Source organism: Elephas maximus, chromosome 16, assembly GCF_024166365.1.
Source record: "Elephas maximus indicus isolate mEleMax1 chromosome 16, mEleMax1 primary haplotype, whole genome shotgun sequence".
Classification (NCBI taxonomy): Eukaryota; Metazoa; Chordata; class Mammalia; order Proboscidea; family Elephantidae; genus Elephas; species Elephas maximus.
In genome coordinates, this window is record NC_064834.1 from 19414951 (window position 1) to 19433630 (window position 18680).

Here is an 18680-nt window from a genome sequence, read left to right on the forward strand (position 1 = left end):
AGCTGTTTTGTAGAGAAGAGATTTCATGTGTTTTGCATAGTTCCAGAAGGCTAAGGCCAATGGAACAAAGTATTGCGAAGTTGACTTGCCCATTATAAATAAGAAATTTCTGACAGGTAATAATGGAATGAGCTACTTGACAAGTATTAAGCTTTCTTTATTTACAAATCAGGGGCTAGTTGATCCCCAGGGGAGATTTTATAGAAAGTTTTCCTGCATTAAACAGTAGGTTGGATCAGGTGATTTCTAAGTAAGGTCCTAATTTAAAGATTTCTGTAATTCTGTGGCTAACAATAGAATACCTAGTGACTTACCCACATTCCTCTCTTTCATCTACGGAAAGGGCAGTGTCCAAGATATCTCCTTTTACTTGTACTTTGGGAAGGTTTGCACCGGTGGTTGGAATTTGTTGTTTAATATTTTTTCGTTTATCCTTAATCCTCACAATGATGAATGTCCCACAGGACTCCTTACGGAGCTTATATTTGGAAAACCCCATATCATAAATGGCATATTGTAAATGGCATTGCTTCTCAGAGATTTTTATAAATTGGAATTCTATGCCTTTCCTCTCTTAATTTTACCTAAAGGTCATTGTGATAAACTTTCTAGAAGAAACACATCTAGAAAAGTAGAATGTTGATTTGGGTGACTTCTTATTTTTTTTATTTTTGGTGAAACTATATACACAGCAAAACATACATCCTTTCAACAATTTCTACATGTACAGTTCAGTGACGTTGGTTATATTCTTCATGTTATGTCATCATTCTTGCCCTCTCTACCCTATTTATTTCGCCCCCATTAACTTAGACTCACTGCCCCCTAAACTTCTCATCTATGCTTTACGCTTACAGTTGTCAATTTGATCTCATATAGCTAAGTCCTTAAGATAGCGCAATCCTCAAGGTAAACATTTTTTGCTCATTGAGCTAAACTGTTGCTTGGTTTAAAGATGACTTCAGGGAATAGTTTCAGTTGATTTTCTCAGGGTAATAGATTCAGGGGTTCCTCCAGTCTCCATGGGTCCAGTAGGTCTGAATTCCATTGGAATTTGAAATTCTTTTCCATATTTTTTCTCCATGGGATCAGGATCCATTGAGTTCTTGATCAAAACATTCAGTAATGGTAGTGTGGCTTCTTATTTTGTGTTGTGGTGAAATAGTTTTGTGTGTGTATGCTTTAGATTTCAGAAGAAAATGAAAGTTTCCTTTCCTAAAACTGTTCTGAGCCGAGGAGTGGATAACCGGTACCTGGTTTTAGCTGTCAAGACTGTACAGAATGAAGAGGGAAGCCATGAAAAACATCTAATCATCACTACCTCCCCATCACTGGAACATAAAGAACTGTGCATCCTTAGGAATGACTGGTAATTTCTGTGTGACTTTGAGCACTGGTTTGCAGTCTTAAGGGTACCATCTTAAAATCCATCACATTGCAATAATTTACTTATTAATAAAGGGAATAGATTCATTCCACATGAAAATTGCACCTGTTATCCCAGCATCTCAAGCCTTTTATTTCAAAACCGTTTGGTTTTTATTGTCATTTGAAAGTCAAGTACAAAGGGGCTTATCAGTGACTATTCTGATTTTGCAGTACATTCTCTTTTAAGAATGCAGCTTAAAACTTACGTTAGTTCTCACAAAGAGCAAATTTAATTACAGCCTAAAAAAAATTCTTAGACCCTAGATGCCTCAACTTAAACCATAGTGTGGTATGTGAGGGATACAGGGAGATGCAGAGATGACAGGGTCTGTCTTTAGCCCTTTATCTAAGCTGAAATTGGGTGGCTTGAACTAGGTAAATGTGATTTTATTTTGTTTATGTTGGGTTTGGCGTTATGCCTCGAGACTTATAAAGCTGTACATATGGTATAAGTCTTAAGAATGAGAAAATTAATTATTAAAACAGCCCAGTATATAGTTGGAACCGTACGTTACACTGTTGACGCTCTGACAGCTCTTGCAATAGCTATTGCTAGCACTAAGCATTTTCTTCTTTGGGATTTAAGGGAAACCCTTGAGTATTCTCAGATGTATTTCAAAGGTAGAAAAGGGTAGAGTGACTAAGAGTTGATTCAGAAGAGTGCATCCTGGTATTGAATTTTTTAAAAAGACCCAGAAATTTAGAAATAATTTTTTCTTTAGGTAAAATATTCTCTTATTTTTAAGGCCTCCGTAATATATTTAAATGTAGGAACCTAAATTATATGTCTATTCTTTTACTCCATTTACAGGTGCTGTGTCCCGGTAGAGCCAGGGGACATCATTCATTTGGAAGGAGACTGTGCATCTGATACTTGGATAATTGACAGAGATTTGGGATATCTGATTCTCTATCCAGACATGCTGATTTCCGGCACAAGTGTAGCCAATAGTATTCGATGTATGAGAAGAGCTGTTCTAAGTGAAACTTTTAGGGTAAATAATATTAACAGTTAATCTTGATATAGGATTTTGAAGTTTACAGAGCACTGTTACATTTTATATAGGATCTTGAAGTTTACAGAGCACTGTTACATTTAGCTCTTCGTTTTATCCACTCAACAATCCTGCGAGGTAGATGGTATTAATCAATCCCATTTTACAGATGAGGAAAATTAGGCTCAGAGAGGTTAAGTGGCTTACCCGAAGTCACATTACCTACTAGGTGGCAGTGTTGGGACTTAGCAGTAGGTTCTTGAGTCCTTTCGGTCTTTTTCAGCTTAGAACAATAATTCTAACCATGTGAAAGTTAATTTAAGCGATGACTTTTTATTTTATGCATCGGGGCAGTTCTAAACTTGGCTTCACAATAAAAAATAAATATATAAGTCTCTTTTAAAAAATTATGAAACATTTCAAACGTATACAAAGAGCTTATCATAATGAACCCTATGTACCTAACACTGAGCTTCAGTAACCAAGATTGTGCTTTCTCAGACCTTATACCGTATCACAGATGATAGCTGCGGGCTCTAAGCGCTAAGGACTTTTTAAAAACGTAAATACGATATCTTTGTCATATGCAACAAGATTATCTTTGTCATACCCAAAACAGTAATTCTTGCCATTTGATTTTATTGTCATTTGAAAGTCAGCTACAAAGGGGCTTACTAATGACTATTCCTGTTTCCCAGTCCATTCAGTTTTTTTTTTTTTAATTAACTTTTATTAAGCTTCAAGTGAACATTTACAAATCCAATCAGTCTGTCACATGTAAGTTTACATACATCTTACTCCCTTCTCCCACTTGTTCTCCCCCTATTGAGTCAGCCCTTTCAGTCTTTCGTTTCGTGCCAATTTTGCCATCTTCCCTCTCTCTCTATCTTCCCATCCCCCCTCCAGTCAAGAGTTGCCAACACACTCTCCAGTGTCCACCTGATTTAATTAGCTTACTCTTCATCAGCATCTCTCTCCCCGCCACTGACCAGTCCCTTTCATGTCTGATGAGTTGTCTTCGGGGATGGTTCCTGTCCTGTGCCAACAGAAGGTCTGGGGAGCATGGCCGCCGGGATTCCTCTAGTCTCAGTCAGACCGTTAAGTCTGGTCTTTTTATGAGAATTTGGGGTCTGCATCCACTGATCTCCTGCTCCCTCAGGAGTTCTCTGTTGTGCTCCCTGTCAGGGCAGTCATCGATTGTGGCCAGGCACCAACTAGTTCTTCTGGTCTCAGGATGATGTAGGTCTCTGGTTCATGTGGCCCTTTCTGTCTCTTGGGTTCTTAGTTGTCGTGTGACCTTGGTGTTCTTCATTTTCCTTTGCTCCGGGTGGGTTGAGACCAATTAATGCATCTTAGATGGCCGCTTGTTAGCATTTAGGACCCCAGATGCCACATTTCAAAGTGGGATGCAGAATGTTTTCATAATAGAATTATTTTGCCTATTGACTTAGAAGTCCCCTCAAACCATGTTCCCCAGACCCCCGCCCTTGCTCCGCTGACCTTTGAAGCATTCATTTTATCCCGGAAACCTCTTTGCTTTTAGTCCAGTCCAATTGGGCTGACCTTCCATGTATTGAGTGTTGTCTTTCCCTTCACCCAAAGCAGTTCTTATCTACTGATTAATCAATAAAAAACCCTCTCCCTCCCTCCCTCCCTCCCTCCCTCCCCCCTTCGTAACCACAAAAGTATGTGTTCTTCTCAGTTTTTTCTATTTCTCCAGATCTTATAATAGTGGTCTTATACAATATTTGTCCTTTTGCCTCTGACTCATTTCGCTCAGCATAATGCCTTCCAGATTCCTCCATGTTATGAAATGTTTCAGAGATTTGTCACTGTTCTTTATCGATGCGTAGTATTCCATTGTGTGAATATACCACAATTTATTTACCCATTCATCCGTTGACGGACACCTTGGTTGCTTCCAGCTTTTTGCTATTGTAAACAGAGCTGCCATAAACCTGGGTGTGCATATATCTGTTTGTGTGAAGGCTGTTGTATCTCTAGGGTATATTCCGAGGAGTGGGATTTCTGGGTTGTATGGTAGTTCTATTTCTAACTCTTTAAGAAAACGCCAGATAAATTTCCAAAGTGGTTGTACCATTTTACATTCCCACCAGCAGTGTATAAGAGTTCCAATCTCTCCGCAGCCTCTCCAACATTTATTATTTTGTGTTTTTTGGATTAATGCCAGCCTTGTTGGTGTGAGATGGAATCTCATCATAGTTTTAATTTGCATTTCTCTAATGTCTAATGATCGAGAGCATTTTCTCATGTATCTGTTGGCTGCCTGAATATCTTCTTTAGTGAAAAGTGTGTTCATATCCTTTGCCCACTTCTTGATTGTGTTGTTTGTCGTTTTGTGGTTGAGTTTTGACAGAATCATGTAGATTTTAGAGATCAGGCGCTGGTCGGAGATGTCATAGCTGAAAATTCTTTCCCAGTCTGTAGGTGGTCTTTTTACTCTTTTGGTGAAGTCTTTAGATGAGCATAGGTGTTTGATTTTTAGGAGCTCCCAGTAATCTGGTTTCTCTTTGTCATTTTTGGTAATGTTTTGTATTCTGTTTATGCCTTGTATTAGGGCTCCTAGGGTTGTCCCTATTTTTCTTCCATGATCTTTATCGTTTTAGTCTTTATGTTTAGGTCTTTGATCCACTTGAAGTTAGTTTTTGTGCATGGTGTGAGGTATGGGTCCTGTTTCATTTTTTTGCAAATAGATATCCAGTTATGCCAGCACCATTTGTTAAAAAGACTATCTTTTCCCCAATTAACTGACACTGGTCCTTTGTCAAATATCAGCTGCTCATACATGGATGGATTTATATCTGGGTTCTCGATTCTGTTCCGTTGGTCTATGTGCCTGTTGTTGTACCAGTACCAGGCTGTTTTGACTACTGTAACTGTATAATAGGTTCTGAAATCAGGTAGAGTGAGGCCTCCCACTTTCTTCTTCTTTTTCAGTAATGCTTTGCTTATCCGGGGCTTCTTTCCCTTCCATATGAAATTGGTGATTTGTTTCTCTATCCCCTTAAAATATGACATTGGAATTTGGATCGGAAGTGTGTTATATGTATAGACGGCTTTTGGTAGAATAGACATTTTTACTATGTTAAGTCTTCCTATCCATGAGCAGGGTATGTTTTCCACTTAAGTATGTCTTTTTGAATTTCTTGTAGTAGAGCTTTGTAGTTTTCTTTGTACAGGTCTTTTACATCCTTGGTAAGATTTATTCCTAAGTATTTTATCTTCTTGGGGGCTACTGTGAATGGTATTGATTTGGTTATTTCCTCTTCGGTGTTCTTTTTGTTGATGTAGAGGAATCCAAGTGATTTTTGTATGTTTATTTTATAACCTGAGACTCTGCCAAACTCTTCTATTAGTTTCAGTAGTTTTCTGGAGGATTCCTTAGGGTTTTCTGTGTATAAGATCATGTCATCTGCAAATAGTGATAACTTTACTTCCTCTTTGCCAATCCGGATACCCTTTGTTTCTTTGTCTAGCCTAATTGCCCTGGCTAGGACTTCAAGTACGATGTTGAATAAGAGCGGTGATAAAGGGCATCCTTGTCTGGTTCCCGTTCTCAAGGGAAATGCTTTCAGGTTCTCTCCATTTAGAGTGATATTGGCTGTTGGCTTTGCATAGATGCCCTTTAGTATGTTGAGGAATTTTCCTTCAGTTCCTATTTTGGTAAGAGTTTTTATCATAAATGGGTGTTGGACTTTGTCAAATGCCTTTTCTGCATCTATTGATAAGATCATGTGGTTTTTATCTTTTGTTTTATTTATGTGATGGATTACATTAATGGTTTTTCTGATATTAAACCAGCCTTGCATACCTGGTATAAATCCCACTTGATCAGGGTGAATTATTTTTTTGATGTGTTGTTGGATTCTATTGGCTAGAATTTTGTTGAGGATTTTTGCATCTATGTTCATGAGGGATATAGGTCTATAATTTTCTTTTTTTGTAATGTCTTTACCTGGTTTTGGTATCAGGGAGATGGTAGCTTCATAGAATGAGTTGGGTAGTATTCCGTCTTTTTCTATGCTTTGAAATACCTTCAGTAGTAGTGGTGTTAAGTCTTCTCTGAAGGTTTGGTAGAACTCTGCAGTGAAGCCGTCCGGGCCAGGACTTTTTTTTGTTGGAAGTTTTTTGATTACCGTTTCAATCTCTTTTTTTGTTATGGGTCTATTTAGTTTTTCTACTTCCGAATGTGTTAGTTTAGGTAGGTAGTGTTTTTCCAAGAATTTATCCATTTGTTCTAGGTTTTCAAATTTGTTAGAGTACAATTTTTCGTAGTAATCTGAAATGATTCTTTTAATTTCATTTGGCTCTGTTGTGATGTGGTCCTTCTCGTTTCTTATTCGGGTTATTTGTTTCCTTTCCTGTTTTTCTTTAGTCAGTCTAGCCAATGGTTTATCAATTTTGTTAATTTTTTCAAAGAACCAGCTTTTGGCTTTGTTAATTCTTTCAATTGTTTTTCTGTTCTCTAATTCATTTAGTTCAGCTCTAATTTTTATTATTTGTTTTCTTCTGGTGCCTGATGGGTTCTTTTGTTGCTCACTTTCTATTTGTTCAATTTGTCGGGACAGTTCTCTGCTTTTGGCTCTTTCTTCTTTTTGTATGTGTGCATTTATCGATATAAATTGGCCTCTGAGCACTGCTTTTGCTGTGTCCCAGAGGTTTTGATAGGAAGTATTTTCATTCTCGTTGCATTCTATGGATTTCCTTATTCCCTCCTTGATGTCTTCTATAACCCAGTCTTTTTTCAGGAGGGTATTGTTCATTTTCCAAGTATTTGATTTCTTTTCCCTAGTTTTTCTGTTATTGATTTCTAGTTTCATTGCCTTGTGGTCTGAGAAGATGCTTTGTAATATTTCAATGTTTTGGACTCTGCAAAGATTTGTTTTGTGACCTAATATGTGGTCTATTCTAGAGAATGTTCCATGTGCACTAGAAAAAAAAGTATATTTTGCAGCAGTTGGGTGGAGAGTTCTGTATAAGTCAATGAGGTCAAGTTGTTTGATTGTTGTAAGTATGTCTTCCGTGTCTCTATTGAGCTTCTTACTGGATGTCCTGTCCTTCTCCGAAAGTGGTGTGTTGAAGTCTCCTACTATAAATGTGGAGGTGTCTATCTCACTTTTCAATTCTGTTAAAATTTGATTTATGTATCTTGCAGCCCTGTCATTGGGTGCATAAATATTTAATATGGTTATGTCTTCCTGATCAATTGTCCCTTTTATCATTATATAGTGTCCTTCTTTATCCTTTGTGGTGGATTTAAGTCTAAAGTCTATTTTGTCAGAAATTAATATTGCTACTCCTCTTCTTTTTTGCTTATTGTTTGCTTGATATATTTTTTTCCATCCTTTGAGTTTTAGTTTGTTTGTGTCTCTAAGTCTAAGGTGTGTCTCTTGTAGGCAGCATATAGATGGATCGTGTTTCTTTATCCAGTCTGTGACTCTCTGTCACTTTATTGGTGCATTTAGTCCATTTACATTCAGCGTAATTATAGATAAATAAGTTCTTAGTGCTGTCATTTTGATGCCTTTTCATGTGTGTTGTTGGCCATTTCATTTTTCCACATATTTTTTTGTGCTGAGACGTTTTTCTTAGTAGATTGTGAGATCCTCATTTTCATAATGTTTAACTTTATGTTAGTTGAGTCGTTACGTTTTTCTTGGCTTTTTTCTTGAGTTATGGAGTTGATATTCCTTTTTGTGGTTACCTTATTGTTTACCCCTATTTTTCTAAGTAGAAACCTAACTTGTATCGTTCTATATCGCCTTGTATCACTCTCCATCTGGCAGTTCAGTGCCTCCTATATTTAGTCCCTCTTTTTGATTATTGTGATCTTTTACCTATTGATTTCCATGATTACCTGTTATGTGTATTATTTTATTTATTTATTTTTTAGAATTAATCTTAATTTGTTTGTTTTTGTGTTTTCCCTATTTGAGTTGATATCAGGACGTTCTGTTTTGTGACCTTGTATTGTGCTGGTACCTGATATTATTGGTCGTCTGACCAAACAATCTCCTTTAGCATTTCTTGTAGCCTTGGTTTGGTTTTTGCAAATTCTCTAAACTTGTGTTTATCTGTAAATATCTTAATTTCTCCTTCATATTTCAGAGAGAGTTTTGCTGGATATATGATCCTTGGTTGGCAGTTTTTCTCCTTCAGTGCTCTGTATACGTCGTCCCATTCCCTTCTTGCCTGCATGGTTTCTGCTGAGTAGTCTGAACTTATTGATTCTCCCTTGAAGGAAACCTTTCTTTTCTCCCTGGCTGCTTTTAAAATTTGCTGTTTATCTTTGGTTTTGGCAAGTTTGATGATAATATGTCTTGGTGTTTTTCTTTTTGGATCAATCTTAAATGGGGTTCGATGAGCATCTTGGATAGATATCCTTTCGTCTTTCATGATGTCAGGGAAGTTTTGTGTCAGGAGTTCTTCAACTATTTTCTCTGTGTTTTCTGTCCCCCCTCCCTGTTCTGGGACTCCAATCACCCGCAAGTTATTCTTCTTGATAGAGTCCCACGTGATTCTTAGGGTTTCTTCATTTTTTTTAATTCTTTTATCTGATTTTTTTTCAGCTATGTTGGTGTGGATTCCCTGGTCCTCCAGATGTCCCAGTCTACATTCTAATTGCTCGAGTCTGCTCCTCTGACTTCCTATTGCGTTGTCTAATTCTGTAATTTTATTGTTAATCTTTTGGATTTCTACATGCTGTCTCTCTATGGATTCTTGCAACTTATTAATTTTTCCACTCTGTTCTTGAATAATCTTTTTGAGTTCTTCAACAGTTTTATCAGTGTGTTCCTTGGCTTTTTCTGCAGTTTGCCTTATTTCCTTTGTGATGTCTTGAAGCATTCTGTAAATTAGTTTTTTATATTCTGTGTCTGATAATTCCAGGATTGTATCTTCATTTGGGAAAGATTTTGATTCTTTTGTTTGGGGGGTTGTAGAAGCTGTCATGGTCTGCTTCTTTATGTGGTTTGATATGGACTGCTGTCTCCGAGCCATCACTGGAAACTGGTTTTTCCAGAAAATCCGCTGGTTCGGTGGCTTCTGGCTCTGAAAACAATCGCTGTCTCCCCGTATTTGTTCGTTCTCCGTCTCTAAATCTGTGTTTGTTGTTCAGAGTTCGTGGATTGTTATGTATGTGATCGATTCACTTGTTTTTCCGAGTCTTTGTTGCAAGAGGGATCCGTGGTAGCGTCCACCTAGTCCGCTATCTTGGCCCCGCCTCCTCCGTTCAGTTTTAAGTGCAGCTTTAAACTTACATTAGCTCTCACTGAGAGTAAATCTAATTACAGCCTACAAGAACTTCTTAGACCCTAGATGTCTTGACTTAACAAAGTGTGGTGTGTGAGGGATGCAGGGAGATGCAGAGATGATAAGGGTTGAACTTTGGCTGTTAATTAATTTACTTATTAGTTAATCTAATACCCAGCCTTCCTCCAATGTCTTTTCTCAAAAATATCTTTTTATTCAGTTGATTTGTTTGTTGAATGTGTTACATTTGGCAGATACATCTCTCAAATTTCTCGTAATCTATATCACTTCTGCCTTCCACCCATCCCCATTGTTTTAGTGCCATTTATTTGTTGAAGAGCCTGGGTTATTTCTTAAAAGTTACTGCCCCCTCCTCCCTTTTTATTGTTATTGTTACACAATCTATGTATGTATAGAAAACTAAAAATATAGTTGAGTAAGAAGGAAAAAAGTTAATACTGAAACAGATTTTCAAATTGTTTTAGTTGTCACTTATTTGTTTTTCTGTGGATTTTACTAATTTTTTTGCTCCAATTGTGGAGCGGAAGGAATCAACTTTTCTTTTAGAAGTTAGAAAGTTAGAAAGCAGAGCTGAATAATTAAAATATTACTATGGTGAGATACATGTTACAAAATGATTCCTATGTTAACCATTTTTGTGTACAGTACAATTTGGTGATATTAAATCTGAATATTATTTTTTACAACTTTATTTTGAAATAGTTTTAGACTCACAGAGAACCTGGAAAAATAGTACATTTGTCAGGTATGTAATTTATATTTTAAAATTCCTGATGGAGCTTTTTGTGGATGTTACTGATTTTTTTTGATAGCTTCAAGGGAGAGGCCTAGGTTAGTAAAAGAGTTAGTTGGAAAGTGAAGTAATATTCCTTTTTTAGTGGAAAGATCTTTCTTGTGAAAAATCTCTGCTGTGAGTTTAAATTTTATATTTTAATAAAATCTTTTACTCACATGAGTTCATGAGCTCTGCCTTGGTTGACTTTCCTTTTGGGTGAAATTAAAGAACAGTATTTTAAAAATATTAAATATTTGAGAATATGTGGAAATGTTCAGTCTTCATTGTTTTAAAAAATGGAGCTATTATTTTTAAAATAACTCTTACTGGTAAAATAATTAAAGTAATTCAGTGTAGACGAAAGTAAAAGTCACCTATAATCCCACCCACCAGAAATGAGCGTTGTTTATTTAAGCATTTGTCCTATTACTGTACTTTGGTTATAGTGGTTTATTAGGCCAGGTAATAAATATGTGATCAAATCCTTTTATATGATTTTTTTCTTTTTTGATAGAGCTCAGACCTTGCCACACGCCAAATGCTCATCGGTACAGTTCTCCACGAAGTATTTCAAAAAGCAATAAGTGATAGCTTTGCCCCAGAAAAGTTACAAGAACTTGCTTTTCAAACTGTTCAAGAAATAAGGCACCTGAAGGAAATGTAAGTAGTTAGAAGATTTACAGGTACAGTTTTATTATATAACTTCTTTTTCTGGAATCTGCAAGGTGTTTGGCTATTACCCCGTTGCTGTTGAGTCAATTCTGACTCCCGGTGACTCTGTAGGACAGATTAGAACTGCCCCATAGGGCTTCACTTGGCCTATAGTCAGCACTGTGTAAGTATTTGCTATTATGATCACCAGACCTTACTGAATTTCCTACCAGAAGCCAAGTGTTTTATAGACATTATTTTATTTAATTCTTAAACTAACTCTGAGGCTGTTATCCTCTCCATCTTATAGTTCAGGAACCTGAGGGTCAAATTAACAGTGAATTGCCCAAAGTCACCCATCTAGTAAGGATAGAGTCAAGATTCAAACCCAGGTGTAATCCGATGCTCTAACTGATGTGCTTCTAACGCCCTACGGTAGTTATTAAGGTTGGGAATTGTAATCACGAAGACGGAGCTGGGAGAAAACAACTTTGAAGAAGCAGCTTAGAGCAGCAGTTCTCAAAATTTTTGGTCCCAGGACCCTTTAACCCTAAAATATTCGAGTAACCTGAAGAGTATCTGTTTATACAGGTTATTAGAGTGTTTATTAATTCATTTAAAAATAACTAATAATCCATTACATGTTAACAGACATAATATTTTTATGAAAAATAACAATTTTTGAAAAAAATGAGTGGGATGAGTTTCCTTGTTTTATATTTTTGCAGCTTTTTAAAAGCATTAAACTTAATACAAGACAGCTGGAGCCTTGTACCTGTTTCTACAGTTAATATATTGCTGTATCAGATGCCCTGTAGCTGCAGAAAACTCCACTGCACACTCACGAGTGAAAAAGTGAAAATGCAAATAATGTTTTAGTAGTATTATGCAATAGTTTTGACCATATGGGCACCCTGAGAAACTGAGACTAGATTCTGCTAGTCACTGCTGGTTTTTGACAGAAGTTAAACGTTCCTGTAGACTGATCTTAGTTGAGATGTGAGACAGTAGGAATTGGAGCAAGTAATCTGAAATGTGGTGTGTTATTACTGTTATTTGGATTTTTTTTTTCCTATACTGAATGTCTTCTTTTGGCAGGTACCGCTTAAATCTGACTCAGGATGAAATAAAACAAGAAGTAGAGGAGTATCTTCCTTCATTTTCTAAATGGGCTGGAGATTTCATGCGTAAGGATACATCAGCTGATTTCCCTCAGATGCAGCTCTCATTGTAAGAATCCCCTTATGTTTGTACAGTGTTTATTGTTTTAGACTAGGATTCTATTCTGTATATTGAATCAAAGCTTTTTTTTTTTTAGTCATTGTACTTTAGATGAAGGTTTACAGAACAAACTAGCTTCTCATTAAACAGTATACATTGTTTTGTGACATTGGTCACCAACTGTATGATACATCAACACTCCACCTTCTCTACCTTGGGTTTCCTACTACCAGCTTTCCTGTCCCCTCCTGTCTTCTAGCCCTTGTTCCTGGGCTGGTGTGCCCCTTTAGTCTCATTTTGTTTTATGGGCCTGTCTAATCTTTGACTGAAGGGTGAACCTCAGGAGTGACTTCATTACTGAGCTAAAAGGGTGTTCCGGGGCCATACCCTCGGGTTTTCTCTAGTATCTCTCAGGCCACTAAGTCCGGTCTCTTTTTGTGAGTTGGGATTTTGTTCTGCATTTTCTCCAGCTCTGTCCAGGACCCTCTATTTTGATCCCTTTCAGAGCAGTCAGTGGTAGTAGCCAGGCACCATCTAGTTGTACTGGATGCAGTCTGGTGGAGGCTGTGGTAATTGTAGTTCATTAGACCTTTGGACTAATCTTTCCCTTGCGTCTTTGGTTTTCTTTGTTCTCTGGTGCCCCCAAAGGGGTGAGACCAGTGGTGTATCTTAGGTGGCCGCTCAGAGGCTTTTAAGACTCTAAATGCTACTCACCAAAGTAGAATGTAGAACATTTTCTTTATAAACTAAGTTATGCCAGTTGAGCTAGGTGTTCCCTAAGAGCTTGGTCCCCACAGCCCGCAGCCCAGCAATTCAGTCCCTTAGGGAGTTTGGATGTTTTCTTTGGAGCTTCCGTAACCTTACCTTGTATAAGTTGTGCTGCCTTCCTCAGTATTGTGTGCTGTCTTACCCTTCACCAGAGTTACCACTCATCTATTGTCAATTTTGTGTTTTTGCACCACCCCCGCAACAAAGATTGTTTCTTCTTGTGTGTAAACCTTTTCATGAGTTTTTTTAATAGTGGTCTCATGCAGTATTTGTCTTTTCATGATTGACGCATTTCACTCAGCATAATGCCCTACAGATTCATCCATGTTGTGAGATGCTTTGCAGCTTCATCATTGCTCTTTATCATTGTGTAATACTCCATTGTGTGTATGTACCCTAGTTCATTTATCCATTCATCTGTTAATGGGCATCTAGGTTGTTTCTATCTTTTTGCTGTTGTGAACAATGCTGCAGTGAACATGGGTGTGCATATACCTAGTCATGTGATGACACATTTCTCTAGGATATATTTCTAGGAGTGGGATTGCTGGATCATATGGTACTTCTATTTCTAGCTTTCTAAAGAAGTGCCACATCGTTTTCCAAAACGGTTGCACCATTTTGCATTCCTACCGGCAGTCCATAAGAATTCCGATCTCCCTGCAGCCTGTCCAACAATTGTTATTTCCTGTTTTTTTTGATTTGTGCTGTAATGCTGGGGTGAGATGGTATCTCGTTGTGGTTTTGATTTGCATTTCTCTAATAGCCATTTTAATGGCTAGTGATTGGGAGGATTTCCTCATGAGTCTGTTAGCCGCCTGACTGTCTTCTTTGGTGAAGTGTCTGTTCATTGCCTTTGCCTGTTTCTTAATTGGATTATTTGTCTTTTTGTTGTGGAGGTATTGGATTTTCTTGTAGATTTTAGAGATTAGACCTTTGTTGGATTTGTCATAGCCAAAATTGTTTTCCTAGTCTGTAGGTTCTCTTTTTACTCTTTTGGTGAGCGTAAGTGTTCAGTGTTTAGAAGATCCCAGTTATCTAGGTTATCTACTGAATCAAAACTTTTTTAAGATTCAGTTATTACAACTGGCCTTTTTGTTGGCTTATTTAATAAATCGTGGTGCTGAGTATCTTTCCAAGACAAAAAAGAATCTAGTGAATGTTGTTGTTGGGTGCTGTAGAGTTGATCCCAACTCGTAGTGAGCCCATGTGACAGTAGAGCTGCCTTATGGGGATTTCTACACTGTAATCTTTACAGGAGCTGAGTTACTGGGTCTGTCTCCTGCGAAGCAACTGCTTGGGTTCAGATGCTAACCTTTTGGTTAGCAGCTGAGTGCTTAAGCATTGCACCAACAGGGCTCCTTATCTAATGAATAGAAAATTCTACTTTTAATAATATCTTCTAATTTTTGCATGTATATATTTTATAAAATAATCAATTTGCAAATATTTTGGAGGTCCTAACTTTTTTCACTCAATACTTTAATATCTTTTTCTCTGTGTTACTATGATATATGGACTGGGCCTGTGTCCATTGTATGGATTTGTGCTATATATTTAAATCCCGGGTAGACATTTAATGCTATTTGGCTTTTGGTTTATTTTTCAAGTATTTTTTTCTTAGCACAGCATTGATTTAAATTTATAGGTAATACTTTTTTTCTTTTCAATTATTCATCCACTCAGCAAATATTTATTGGGTACCTAGTATGGAGCCCTGGTGATGCAGTGGTTAAGAGCTATGACTGCTAACCTAAAGGTCGGCAGTTCAGATCCACCAGTCATTCCTTGGAAACCCTATGGGGCAATTCTATTCTGTCGTATAGGGTCGCTATGAGTTGAAATCGACATAACAGCAACGGGTTTGGATTTTTTTTTTTTGGTTTTAGCATATGCCAAGTAATGTTCTAGGTGCTGGGATTGGAGTAGTTGAAAAAAACAACAACCAAAGCCTCTGACTTCATGGAGCTTTCATACCACTAAACAGGTAAACACTAGAGTACCCAGGTTGTGGTAAATACGGTAGAGAACAATACAGAGGGTAAGACAGAAAGGAGAGTAGTAGTGGTGCCGGCGTGTATTACTTCTGTAGAATGGGTATGAAGACCTCTGTAATAGGTGATGTTTGAGCAGAACCCTGAGTAAATGAAGGAGTGAGCAATATAGCTCTCTTGAGGAAGAGCATTCCAGGAGGGCAAGCAGAAGGGTGGCAGCTTTGTGGGTGGAGCACACCTGCAGTGTCTGTGGCAGGCCAGGGAGGCCACTGTGGCTGGAGCAGAGTGAGGTGGGAGAGCAGTGGCTCTGGGGGGCCCTGGTAAGCCATGTCAGGAATTTGCCGGCTGTTAAGATTAGATGGGAGGTCATTGGAAGTTTTGCACAAAAGATTTATATATGTAAGTATTAAATAGTTTTTAAAGCCCCTTACACTTCTCTTCCTACACTTCTTTAAAAGCTAATTTCTTCTAATTCCTTCAACATTGATTTACTCTCGTTTTTCTCCTTCCTGTGTTTGTGGCTTATTTAACAGTTAAGTTCTTGAAGTTAGAACCTCCTTTATTACATAAAAAACCATGTTGAGTACTTAGTTTTAAATATTATTACTGACAGAGATAGATTCCTTTATCAATTAAGTGAAAAAAACGATGGGGGAGGTGTAGGAATGGCACATGAGCTCCTTCAGAGGTGACCACAGGAGGGCGTGGGGGTGAAGTGTTGGATGACTGTAAAAACAGCTTGGGGCAATGTCTGACCTCCTTCAGCCCCACAAGGGGGAAGGGAAACCAAGATCAATAGCACAAGGCTGACTCCCATGATTTAGAGGTCAGAGAAGCCTCCTCTCTCTGCCATCTTTACCAATTCTGATACCACCCATTCCTCGCACAGCACTCTTTGCTTCTCTGCTGGGTTCTGTAATTCATTGCAATGGCCACACAGAACTCACAGACCATATTCACAATTACGGGCTTTACTAGGGAAGTAACCGTTACAATTCAGGCTCTCGAACACTCAGGATACAGTTGTTCTATCAGGCAGCCTCTTCCGAACTGTGCTCTAAGGCATGCTTCTCCCTAGCCATAGGCTTCTCCCAAAAGGCATTCAGGTTTCTCTCTCCGTGGGCCCACCGCGCCGTCACTTGCTACTGGGTCTCTGCTGCCAGGTCTCTCCTACCACCACTTCTCACTATTTTCAGGGTTACAGCTCTCTCTCTCTCTCTCTGTCTTGGTCTTCTGCTTCCAGGAGCTTCTCAGCACAGGGATCCCAGTTCAAAGGACACACTTTCTGCTCCTGGCTGTTCTTCTTTGGTGGTGGTAGGATTTTCCTCTCTGCTCGGGAATTGGCTGTCTTTTAAGGCAAAACTGACCAGTCCCCTTTGTGGGCCACTATTATCCTATCACAGAGTTCCACCCAATCACCTGGGTGGGAGTTATAAGACCATGGCTAGAAAGGCCACACAAAAGTAATCAATCACACTGCAAGGACAAACCCCACCCTGCATAGATGGTGGGGAAAGACAGCTCATTCTTACGCCACTTACTGTGGTGTTCATGAAGGAACACACCCCTTGCTACATAGGGACCGCATGCAAGCCATTACATGTTAACCTGTAATAATAGCATACCAGGATACCTAGATTGGTATTGAGGCTCCAGTAGTCTGAGTAGCGAGACTACTGTAGTATCTAAACCTGAGCAAACAAAGGCCCAAGTTAGGAAAATTGTAGTAGAAATGAACTGAAAGGGACAGATGATAAATATTAAGGAAAAAAGTAAATGACATGACTCAGCCTATAGAACAGTGGTTCTCAAGCCAGAGGAAGCCTCAGAGCCACTTGGGAAGATTGTTAAACAGATTTCTGGGCTGTACCTATAGACTTTCTGATTGGATATGCCTGGAGTAGACCTGAGAATTTGCATTTATAACAACTTCCCAAGTTCAAGGACCACACTTTGAGAATTACTTCTAGATTATTTTCTACACCCACATTCTCTGTGTGTAGTATAGAGTCAATGCCAACACATAGGAAATAAGCTAAGTTTTTTGATTAACAAGCTTTTTATTTCATTTTATGTTTTTAGGCCAAGTGATGATAGCAAGAATAATTCAACGTGTAATATTGAAGTCATAAAATCAACTGATATTGAGGAAAGCATTTGGTCCCCGAGGTTTGGATTGAAGGGCAAAATAGATGTTACAGTTGGTGTGAAAATACATCGAGGATGTGAAATGAAATACAAGATAATGCCATTGGAACTTAAAACTGGCAAAGAATCAAATTCCATTGAACACCGTAGTCAGGTATAAACATTTATGAGAACATGGAATGTTTAATATATGTAAAGATGTACTCTGCTTTATATATTTTGGTTGAATTCAGGCCATTTTTATTTGAGTTTTATATACTACTTTTTAATTTTTAATACCTGTAGAGTATTCAGTTTGTAATGTTTATATACCACAGTAGAAATTTTTCTCCAGTAAAGTAATATAGGAGCCCTGGTGGCGCAGTGGTTAAGAGCTACGGTGAGCTATGGCTGCTAACCAAAAGGTCAGCAGTTTGATTCCACTAGCTGCTCCTTGGAAACCCTATGAGGCAGTTCTGCTGTGTCCTATAGGGTCACTGTGAGTTGAAATTGACTCGATGGCAACAGGTTTGGCTTTTGGTAAAGTAATATAGGTGTATGCTGCCAAACTACCAGTATCAACCCAAACCCCAGTGCTGTCGAGTCGATTCCGACTCATAACGACCCTGTAGGACAGAGGAGAACCGCCCCATAGAGTTTCCAAGGAGCACGTGGCGGATTCGAACTGCTGACCCTTTGGTTAGCAGCTGTAGCACTTAACCACTATGCCACCAGGGTTTCCACCAGTATTAACAGCTCCACAAAAAAAAAAAGGGAAGGAAAAAAAAAATTCTTGATCATATAAGTTGGGGAAGCCAAGTATATGTGGAGATTTCACAATGCATATTAACATATTAAAGGTTCTCAGAAATCTTAAAAAAAAAAAAAAAAATTTTTTTTTTTTAGCTGTGCTTAATCCAGTGTTTCCTAAACCTAATTTACCATTAGCCATTTTCTCATGTAACATTTACTAGGGACACTTTAGGAAACACTGGTGTAAATCCTTTCTTTTATTTCAGACCTCTAAAGGGTCGGCAGTTTGAATCCGCCAGGCGCTCCTTGGAAACTCTGTGGGGCAGTTCTACCCTGACCTATAGGGTCGCTATGAGTCGGAATCGACTTGACAGCACTGGGTGGGTCTGGGAACCTGGTTATATTCATTTTTATCTGAGATAAAATATAGAACTGTGTCTTACCATTATGTTCCAAGTTTATTTATTTTTTTAATCTTTTTAGTTCATTCTCCTTCTCTTTGCTACATACAACAACCTTTTGCTGTCCTTTAAATTTATTTAATATAGTGATTTAGCAAATCTAAGCAATTAGAGGCTTCCCCTCTAACAACGTCTGAATTTTTCACCTTGATAATACAGAAATGCTTAAGTTATAAACTAGTTTCAATTAAGGAAGATCTTTATTTTCTTAATG

At 38.1% G+C, this 18680-nt stretch overlaps 1 protein-coding gene across 9 annotated transcripts in view; it reads left to right on the forward strand.

Annotated features, from left to right (window-relative positions):
- Positions 1-18680, forward strand: part of LOC126059477 (graves disease carrier protein) — a 281521-nt gene that overhangs the window by 234845 nt on the left and 27996 nt on the right. For all 9 annotated transcript variants that reach the window (XM_049855148.1, XM_049855150.1, XM_049855147.1 and 6 more), the window contains 5 exons: positions 1187-1369; positions 2240-2423; positions 11006-11151; positions 12241-12372; positions 17208-17427. In XM_049855148.1, the coding sequence (XP_049711105.1) occupies positions 1187-1369; positions 2240-2423; positions 11006-11151; positions 12241-12372; positions 17208-17427 (865 nt within the window). The remainder of the gene's footprint in view (positions 1-1186; positions 1370-2239; positions 2424-11005; positions 11152-12240; positions 12373-17207; positions 17428-18680) is intronic.